We start from the raw sequence: 10,512 nt of genomic DNA on the forward strand, positions 1-10,512 counted from the left end.
ACGACACCAAATTGAATCCATCTGCTCTTTTATCTGGAAAGGTTAAGGCATAGGTACATTGTCCCAGACACTTGTAGATGAAAAGCAGCAGCACAAAGAGAGGCTGCAATAATCTTCAGAGTTTTTATTTGAGGGCCACAGGTGATACAGTGAGCTAATTGCTACCATAACTTTGTATTGTGCTTGAACAGCTGCTGTGTTTATTACACATAAATCTACCCCCCAAAAGGAGCATTTTAACAGTTGTCTGCAATTACTCAGCTGATGTACAAAGTTCTGCTTAAAAGGCTGTGTTTTGAGAGCATATAGCATAACAATTTTAAGCACACAGGTACAGCAACAAGCTTTATACCAGTATATTAACAGCACAAAACCCCCACAGCTTCTCCTGGCACATTTTTAGCACATCTGAAGGTAGAGTCACAGTCATCTAATTTCCCCAAAGCCACAAAATGGGGTAGCTTACATCTTTACAACTCTTTGACTTTGAGATCTTCTACGAGTCTCTTTCCAGTCATTTTGCTGGACCTTAATTCCTCTCCCCCCCTATATCCCTATTTTTCTTCTAATGTTGGGCAACTTTGTCATAATTTTTATTCTACTCCCAAACCGACTTGCTATGTTTGAGAGTACAGATAAGAAGTTTCAGTTCTGTGTATAGGTATGGTGTGCGTGTTTCTGAACCCAAAACTTGGTTCAAATTTTCTGGGCAGCAACTTGCCATTTGCTTAGCTTAGTGTGTAGGCTAATTATCTAACTAATGTTGTTCACCTGACTCATTTCTGTAATCTAAACCACCTTATAGAACTGCCACAAAAATTTAAAAAGAGCCTGGTGAGACAGATGGCAAATACACTAGAAGTCGACGTAAGCTTGATGTAGATGAATTCATTTAATCACTTGATAAATTCCAGCTTCAAGGGACTTGAGCTTTTAAAATGCTGATCAGTCCACTGCTGAATGTTGTTGGTTAATCTGCTGTGCAACTGCATTTCAAGTGTCAGACTATGTGCATTGTTCTCATAAAAGACATGAAGTTTAAAAAGCTGTACACCAAATACAATGACTAAAACCCAAGTGTTTGTACACCATACCAGACTAATCAGTTTTTGTTATTAATTTGAAGACAGCACGGGAAGATTCTGCACATTGAAGCCAACTGGTGAACCACTTGTGTTGTATTATGTGTTGTTTTGTGCTTAAAAGCATGTTTATTAAAAGCATACAGTAGCATGCTCAAAAAAAGCAAAAATGTACAAAAATATTTTCCAAAATATTTGAGTGCCTAAAAAGTTAAAATACTCAGTAAATAATAATTGATGCTGTCACCTCAACCAAATCCCTGCATACACAGCTTTCTTGCAAGCCATACTGTTCTGGTTTCATTAAACAGCACTAGACAGCAGCTTCCAAAATATGTAAATTGAAACCAGCAATGCTGTCTTCTTCTGGGCCTACTGTACTGGAGAAGGGTTTCATTAGCTGAGAGCCAAGAGCTGCAAGTTCTCAACTTTTCTTTGTTAATTTTGGTTTTTGACCTCTTGCTTTGTTGGTTGCTTTATTCCCAGGAGAACATCACTGTTGGGGGAGAAGGGGGAGTTAGGAATTGCTTGTAGAAGTCCCTTGGAGGAAAGAGAAAGACCTAATGGTGAGGCAGGGAGAAGAGTAGTAGTAATTGACAAGGTTTGTTCACACTGACCTGCTACTTTTAAACAAAAATGCAGTTTCCATGCGGGTTTATCATTTCCCTAGCCCACTAGTTTTTGCATTCCTTACATAGATCACGGCAGGTGGATAGATCATTCAGATAAATTATCCTGCAACTTGTCTCACTCTCTTTCTGTTGGTTGTAATCTGTAGCCACTTCTATTTTCTTTTTCAATTGCCTGGGGTGTGTTTTCCTTTCCTAGTTGGAGCACTCTCTCTCCAACCTCTGGCAGGAACAGTGGCTCTAAACAGATCACAGTCTCCATTAGAAGAGTCTGCTTTCTTCCCGAGGTGCTTTGTCTCCACACCACCGTCTCCCAGTCATGTCTGGACATTTCATACTACTTTAGAGGTACATATATTGATTTTTTTTGGGGGGGGGAGGGGGATGGGAGCATGGGGAATATGCTTCAGTTCCAGAAAGCAACAATGCACTGCTTTCTCACACCTCTTCAAATCTCGAACAACATACCATTAGCGCAACCGTTGATTTCTCTGTTGACCATCCCAATAGAATTTAGGTAACATTTAGTCAATATTCACTACTCTCAAACCTTAAGGCTTGTCCTTCATGCTCAGCATAGCTGTTCCCCAGTGGTATCCCGTACCGATAGGCCTCCACGCTCTCCACTGGTTCAGACTTTGTGGTGATTGGGTCATGCTGGTAGAGCAATGCCGACTTGATCATCCCAAAGTCTTCCTGAATCTTCATCCCTGAATAGATAGTGCCTGAGACATTTTCAGCCACATGTGTATAGCTCTGAAGGTTTTTCATGTCGCAGAGGTTGTCGCTGTATTTCAGCATGGATGGCTTGTAGGCCTGGTAGGACACTTTTGTGGTGGTTGTGATGACAGTCTGTAGCGGTGGGGCCATGGGAGAGGGGCTGGGACCGTATTTGCCGGAGTACTCACCACCATAATAAGGGTGGTTAGTGTTTGTTTGCATCTGACCATAGTCGCTCCTGTCTCCACTACCAGTTTTCCCCCAGATTGGTTTCAGTCCATAATGCCTACCAGTATGGTCAAAGCTCTTGTCAATGCTGGTCAAGGAATTATAGTGAGATCCATTCAAACTGATAGGGTCTGCATCGAGGGGAGGATTTGCTGGATCTTTATAACATGATGGGTAAGGGCTGGAGCTAATGAAGGGAGGAACTCCAAACTCGTAACTACATGGCCTGGGCACAAAGATCCTCGGATTGGGGCACTTCTGGTATGGCAACAGCTGGTCCTCTTGGAAGCTGGCCGAGTCATAAGACATCTTGTAGAGGTCGGTATTTTGCGGCAAAGGGTAAGACTGAGCTGGAATTGAAAAACTGGTGTCTGTGACGATGCTGACTCTTTCTGGGACATCTATGGAGGGCAGATTTTGCATGTTACTGACATAACCACTGCTATCATGGTATCTTCCAGCCTGGAAAGGATAAGAGCTTTAAGATTCAGGAGTGGATTCTGCCTACAGTGCATATCCTGACACTTGGACTACTGATCATTTCAGTCCCAAATAAACAAATGTAGCATGGTATAAAACTTTGTGGTGTCCTGAACTTCCCAGTATGTCCTTCTGACAACTTTTTAACTGACTCAAAACCTTGACTTACCTCTGAGTTTAGAAGTCTCTTTTTCTGGGAATTCTGAGAAGACAACATATGCTTCTTAATTGCACTTCGTCTTGCCTCTGCCTCCAATTTACTCTCTGGTCTAGGGTGGTCATGGACTCCTTTAGCCTAAATAAGGATAATCAAAGAATGATATGTGAATTGCAAGTGAGAGAGAAGATGATGTGAATTGCAAGTAAGAGAAAAATGCAGTAATAAAATGAGTGGTATCCATGACATAACCAATAGTCTTGCACAAGAGAGTTCAGAGGAGGAACTAAAGAACAAGGAAGGATTAAATTTAGAAATAAATTAATAAAACTCAGTTGTGACTTGCAGGTAGAGAAAAGGAAGAACTGATTTAGGAGAAGCCAGTGATTACTGCAGAGCTGTGAGACAGAATGATGAAGGAGCAAAGGCTCTACCCATGCCTAGGGATTCAGAAGTAGCTGATCAGAACCAAAGGGGTGATGGTGGGGAAGTGTTATAAATTGAGTTTAATTGGTTTTCTGCACTCAGTTCTGCTTGATAACATCTGCCACTAAAATGACAATAACAGGCTTTAAAGAAATTTCTCTCTACTTTAAAGCAATGACCACCTTCTTGAAGGAGACTGAGATACACACCCTGGAAAGCCATGGAAGAATGAAATATCTACTGCAATATTTGTGAATACACAGATGTATCCAAAGCTATATTCACATATGATAAAATGTATGATGCATGTAGTTACCTATTACACTTTTCTAAGTGGACCTTCATGTAGTCCCTAACACAAACTAGGAAACTTAAAACTGCTTTTAAAATGCCATCGTTTCTCAGATAGGTGTTAACTTCTAAGTGAGGAAGTATCATCAATTTTGATAAAGATCTTTTCAGTCTTTGCATCTGTACAACAGCATATCTCATTAACAGGAATGATAAATAACAGGTGAGAATTTGGAAACGTCATCAGTTTGCTTCCATTTACTGACTGGAAGAATAGAGTTCACTGGAGTCTGGGTCAGGGAAAAAAAAAAACCAACAACACATTCAGCAGAGAATGTCATCCCAAAACAGAAGCTTTTCTGAAGTTTTTGTCCTCACATGGCTTAAAAAGAAAAAGCAAGAAATCAATATGAAGTTTCAAAACAGTTTTCTGAATATTGTTTTTTTTTTTTTCAGCTAGTTTTAAATCCTTTTAAGAATGTTCTTTTCCACATAAAATGAACTTTTTACGTTAGGTCTTAAGTGAGATTTTCCTCATTTTTTAATCTTAGTAGAAAATAAATCCTGGGCCCTTGTTGAGATTCGGTCATCAGACACACGCCGAGGTGTAGGCATGTGTTCCCATTTGTGTAATGCCATCAAAAGAACGTTGGACGTCTATGATGGTGTTATAGCAAAGATGGAAAACGTTAAACTCAAGTGTTTTTAAAAATACACTGCTTTTTTAAAAACACAGCCAAGTGCTGCTGTTTGATTAGTTGTGCCCATGTTTATAATACACGGGAATCCATGCACAGACTAGAACTCCACCATGCTCTCTCCATCCGTGCACATATATGTGTATATAATTTGAAATGTGTGCTTTTTACCTGGAAAAATATTGCTTTGCCATCCAGTCTCCAGAAGTTGGTGACAGGATAGCCACTGTGCCCGCGGCAAGGGATGAGCTGCAGGGCTGCATTGCAGTTCGGACAGGCTTTCTCTGCAAGTACAGATAGAGAAAACACTGGTTTGGAGGGAAGGCAGAGTGCAAGTACAGTGCACTTCACTGAGATTCACGTTGAGGTATGATGCTGAAATAAACAAGCTGCAGAGTTCCAAACATAACCGAATGGTAAGGACTGGAGCTGAAGACTTAACAAAAGCTAGCGATGGAGAGCATCGTAGGCCCATTTGTCCTTAGTTATTTACAGGCATACACTGACAAAATTGGGAACTAAATACATCCCTCGCACTCTTCACAACGCAGGCAAACACACGCAACCCGTGCAAAGCAGACTTTCAAGCAGGCAAGGCCGATCTGTGTTCAGAAATCAGGCCCAGCCGAGGGAATGAGGTCCCCCCTCTCACTTTGCTGCTTCTGCCGCGCCTTGTCGCAGATGGCGGGCCGCAGCTGCAGCCTGGCCCCGCCGGGCAGGGCACAGCTCCCTGCACACACCACCACACCCAGGCAGGACTTTTTCAGGATCTGGCAGTTGTGGTTGTTGGTGTTGCGCATGGCCCAGCCGCTCAGGTGCCGCTGCGCGTTCTTCTCCTCGCTGGAGTAGATGAGGCGCACGTAGCCGTCCGGCCATTCCTGGAAGGCATCGAAGCGCTCGGGCTCCTGTGACAGGGAGAGCAAAGGAGCATGAGCAGAAGGGGAGACTTGATGGCGGCTGAGTTCTGCTCTCTGGTGACAGTGACAGGACCCGAGGGAATGGCATGGAGCTGCACCAGGAGAGGGTCAGGTTGGGTCCTTCACCAGAGGAGTGGTGGGCATGGAACAGGCTCCTCAGGGCACGGCCCCACGGGCTGGAGGTCAGGGAGTGTATGGGCAGTGCTCTCAGGCATTGGGCTGGATTTGGGCAGTCCTGTACGGAACTGGGAGTTGGACTTCAGGATCCTCCAATTCAGTCCCTTCCAGCTCAGCCTGTTTTATGATCGTGCCACCTTGGGGTTTTGTCCCAAGGCTTCTTTCTAACACCTCTCAAGCAGCAAATTTGGAAACAGTGGAAAAGTATTTTTTAAAGAATAGCTTATTCGGAAAGAGCCTGTAACAAGTGAAATGCAGCCTAAGCTTCCATGCCTCGAGAGTCAGGAGCCATTCTCTTTTTGCATGATTTCTTCTCATAAAGAACAGCGAGGCAGTGGCACAGGCTGCCCAGGGAGGTGGTGGAGTCATTGTCCCTGGAGGTGCTCAAGAACCGTGTGGATGTGGCACCGAGGGACATGGGTTAGTGGGCACCGTTGGGATGGGTTGGTGGTTGGACTAGAAGAGCTTAATTGGTTTTCCAACCATAATGGCTCTATGGTGACCAGTAATAAAAGGGTCTCTTGCCACCAATGCCCCTGCACAGTGAGGTTTGCCCAGCTGTTGGACACTGCCTCATTACCAGCACTCCCTGGCTGCCCACCACCTGTGTGCTCGTTGTGGAGCTGTGCACCTGAAGACTGAAAGCTTCAAGTTTTAGTTGGACAGCAGTTACTTGAAGTGCATCCATAGCAAGTAGAACAAGGAAAGAAAAGAACAAACAAAAACCTCCCAAAACAACCCACAAACACATATGTTCCACTATATCAGTAGTGGCTCAGAGAAAGAATGCTCCCATTTGGGATGTCACCAACTTGCTGGCATTCCTCATCAAAACGTAGTTGCCATAAAAATTAAGTAACGCCTAATATTTTCAACTCCAAACACAGCAAAAGTAACAATTTCCTGCAGCGTCCCTTTAACACACATATACAGCACATGTGAGCCATCAGGGGTTTGCAGAATTAACCCATTCTGTAACTGCACGTTATGTGTAAAATTAGACGTGCAATGAAAAATAAGTGGCTTGAAAACATATTAGGAGCTTACAAACAGAGGGGAAAAAACCAATCATTTCCAAACGCATTCAATCAGATGTGAGCAAACACGTACAATATCCAGATGCCTTGGATGATATCAGCAGAAAACAGTCAACCTTAGATTCTTTGGACGTGCTTAACAGGGGAAAGACAGAGAAAGGAGGTCATTTTAGGAGCTCGCACGCAGCTGGATCAGACCGTGTATTAAAGCACTACGTCCCACCCGCAGCCATGCCCCGGTACCTGCGGCAGCTTGGGGTCGTTGATGTCCCAGGTGAGCTTCATGCTGGGGGCAGCGGCGGGCGGCGGCTCCCGCTTTTATCGCCTCGGGGCGGCCCGCACCTCCCGCCCGGCCCCCGGGGGCGGCCCTGGGGGTGCTGGGGAGAGGGGGGCTCCCCGCCGCCTATGGGGGGAGGGCTGCAGCCCCCCGATATCGCCACAGCGGCGCGGGGCTGCTTGGAGCGGCCCTGGGGGCTGCTTTTGCTGCAGGTTGGGAACTCTCCCTCTGAGAGAGCCATCGTGGGTTGCAGTTAATTAGGAAGTTACACACGGTGGCTTTTTAGGGGTGAAAAACAATCGATGCTTCTTCCGTTAAAAAAAACGCGGGGGGGGGGGCTGTTATTTGTTTCAGTTCTCAGAAACAGAAAGGTAAAAAAAAAAACAACACAAAAAACCGCTTTTGTGATGCTGTGGAGACGCTGGGTGCTTCGTGCTCCCGTAATGCTTTAAACGATCCCACCTGGCCAAGGGCTTTTCTCGTTCGCTCCTCTCCCCTGGGAAAGGCACTCCGTTTCCCTCTCTAACGCGAAATAAAGCCGGCCCTACAGCCGCACCGAGACGGGATGCAGGTACGGTTTTGGGGAGAGGTGGCTGCGAGCGAGGAGGATTTTAGTTTCAGCCCTTCTCTAGCGGTGCTGGGACTCGCGGCACTGCGGAACGCCGACGGTCGCTTCCCCCGGGCGGTGGGTGGGGAAGCCCGCAGTCCGGGCCGGGACTCTGTGGGTCTCAAAGGCCCCCAGAAGATGCTGAAGTTTCGTTTAGGAGGTAGAATGAGCCTTGGGGGAAGGATACGGGGACTGAAAGTTTGTCGGGTTTTGAGCAGAAAAGTGTTTTATTTTTCTTAATTGTTGGTGCTTCCTCTTATTTTCAAAGAAAGGAAAACAGTGAAGGACGGAGTAGAGAGATAAGCAGCAACATGGCAGCCCACGCAGAAGACTATGTAAGGAGTTTTAAGTACATCTTTAGTTTTATTTTGCAAATGTCTACCTGCATATACTTACTTAAAAATACTTGGTTATATGAATGCAGCAGTAGAGCTGTCAGTTATTTAACGGAAGTAAATATAGACAAAGTCTTCAATTCTCCAACTTTATAAATGGCACTGTGAGTGTTTTCTCATAATCAGTCCTCCAGTGCTTCAAATGTTTGCTTCTGTTAAATCTCTGCTGTGTTTGTTTCCCTTATCTCCGCAGCTTGAATCACTGCTCATTGATGCCTTTAAGGGGAAGGGGTACCAAAAGATAAGTGACCTGCTGCAAGAGAGAGAAACAGACACGCTGCAAAAGTACAGCAGCTCTCTCCTAAGCCAGCTCGACAAAGCACTGAGGAGGGTGAGTACCACAGCCCGTGTACCAGAGCTGATCTTACCCACCCTGTAATGCTGCCTCTGCTGCCCACGGACTGGGATGGCAGAGCACAGCTCCACGTCTTTCCACAGGAGCTGGACAGGAATGACTTCCACAACGTGTCCCTTCTGCTGAAGTGCATCCAGCTCTACTTCAAGAGCGATCTCCAGCAGGGGACGAGCTTGTTCATTGAGCAAGGACTTGTAGAAAAGATGAGTATAACACCCTAAGCAAATTACTAATGTGACCTAAAGTTGCTTAATATCAGGGGAAAGGATTTGTAGTGAGAGCTAGAACATGGCTTATGTGGTTCTGCCAAAAACGTATATATTTTTTTCCAGATATATTTCATGAGCTGAGTGAAAAAAATCTTCTACCTTTCTGACACTGTTTTCAATGCAAAAACTAATATTATGGTTATATCTATCACCTGACTTAAAAGGACTGTTGTTTCTTTTTTTTTTTTTTTTTTTCAAGCTGACAGTGAAGGGAGAGAATGAATTGATGAAGCTCATTTATGAAATAGTAGAAATATAATAAAGAGTAGAAACATAATATTTAACACATATAAATCATATAATAGAATAAAATAAATTTGTGAAATAAAAGAAATATTCTGGTTAAATTTCAAGTGCTGCAGCAAAATACTGTGTTAGTAATGGAACTAATGAACAACTTTGTGCTTTTATAACTTCAAATGCTGGATATGCTCTCTAAGCAGGTCTGCTTTAAAGTTTAGTGCAGGATCTGCATTTAATTTGTAATCGTGTTTTCTCTAATCAGCACAGTGCTGCTTTCAGCTGGCATCAGTTGTAGCAGAAGAAAGGCACCTGTGTTTGAGACTAATGATGGCAGGCTCTGATAGGCTCTGTTAGCAGGGCTGTGTCCTCAGCCCAACTCACTGCACCATTGCTTTGTAGTGATGCTCTTTAGGGATATGGTAGCTCAAAATTTCTTTCCAGATAGAACATTAACCAATTCTTGCTTGTCTGATCTCTGTACCTCCAGAGATGCATAGATTTGTAGCTGCTCCTAGGTGTGTGATGCTGCTCAGTGTCTTGGCTAGCATGTATTTGTAACATACAAAATCAAAAGCTTGGAAAATCTCTTACGTGTTATTTTACTTCCAGAACTTCTGGAGCAGGTAACTTTGTAGCAGCTGTGATGCTGCAGAGCAAAACGACAAGGGGTCTCAGGCACCAAGGGCAGGTGCTTTGTGACCACAGAGGAGGGCAATATGGGGAGGAGAAGTGGTACAAGTGTTGCTGAGTGCTGTGAGTGGCAGTGTGTGCAGGTGGCAAACAAAACTCAGCTCCTTCACAGCATGTGGCTTTTAACACAGTATGGGGCTGTGAAATGCAGGAGTTGAGAGCAGTTCTGTGTGCATAACTTTTGTTGCAGGTACGTGTAATGTAAGGTTTACTAGCTTGTCTTGCATGACTTTAACTGATTCTCTTAATTTTTACATGGTATCCTGGTTTGAAAGAGCAAGAACATTTGTGATCCTCATTGACCCAACTGAAAATAGTTTTTTGATGGTACTTCTGGAAGACTTCTTTGACTCTGCATTGGTATGTGCATGTATTAAAGGGAGTAGAAGGGCTGTCTTTTATTGTACAAGATAGCCATCATTCACAAACAGTTTTCTATCAAGTGCAAATGCTTTTGCTGAGGTGGTTCTGGCTGTTTGTCCCTGTGCTATTTGAAACAAATGATTTACTCATGAAGACTGGTCTGTCATTTAGTACTTATTTACAATATTCACAACTTTAACCTTACTATAACACTCATTCCAATAAGGAAAATACTCCAGATCTCACTGTCTGCACACACGCTCTTGGGTATGTGTGTGAACTACTTGTGTGTGCAAGCATCAGCCTAGCTGGTTATCTTATTTACTAGAGCCATGTATGATCTGATTGCAAGAATTAGATCAACTGCTTATGACTTGTTAGCTGTCCCTGGCTGCAGCTTGAATTTCTTTTACCATCTCCATATATATATATATATATATATATTAAAAAAAAGATATAAATAAAAAATAT

The 10,512-nt window shown here is 43.8% G+C and overlaps 2 protein-coding genes across 2 annotated transcripts in view; one reads left to right on the forward strand and one right to left on the reverse strand.

Annotated features, from left to right (window-relative positions):
• Positions 1-2,239: 2,239 nt before the first annotated feature.
• GCM2 (glial cells missing transcription factor 2) lies at positions 2,240-7,127 on the reverse strand. The gene is made up of 5 exons (XM_042837178.1): positions 7,086-7,127; positions 5,364-5,616; positions 4,883-4,995; positions 3,309-3,434; positions 2,240-3,121 (listed from the first exon to the last, which is right to left on the reverse strand). The coding sequence occupies exons 1-5, from the start codon at positions 7,125-7,127 to the stop codon at positions 2,240-2,242; spliced, it is 1,416 nt and encodes a 471-aa protein (XP_042693112.1).
• Positions 7,128-8,569: 1,442 nt separating this feature from the next.
• SYCP2L (synaptonemal complex protein 2 like) overlaps positions 8,570-10,512 on the forward strand; it is a 21,535-nt gene continuing 19,592 nt past the window's right edge. The window contains exons 1-2 of the mRNA XM_042839903.1: positions 8,570-8,679; positions 9,934-10,038. Coding sequence (XP_042695837.1) covers positions 9,934-10,038 — 105 coding nt within the window. The 5' untranslated portion in view covers positions 8,570-8,679. The remainder of the gene's footprint in view (positions 8,680-9,933; positions 10,039-10,512) is intronic.

Source organism: Centrocercus urophasianus, unplaced genomic scaffold, assembly GCF_019232065.1.
Source record: "Centrocercus urophasianus isolate 14NV4802_14NV808 unplaced genomic scaffold, USGS_Curo_1.0 seq_11, whole genome shotgun sequence".
In the NCBI taxonomy this organism is placed as follows: domain Eukaryota; kingdom Metazoa; phylum Chordata; class Aves; order Galliformes; family Phasianidae; genus Centrocercus; species Centrocercus urophasianus.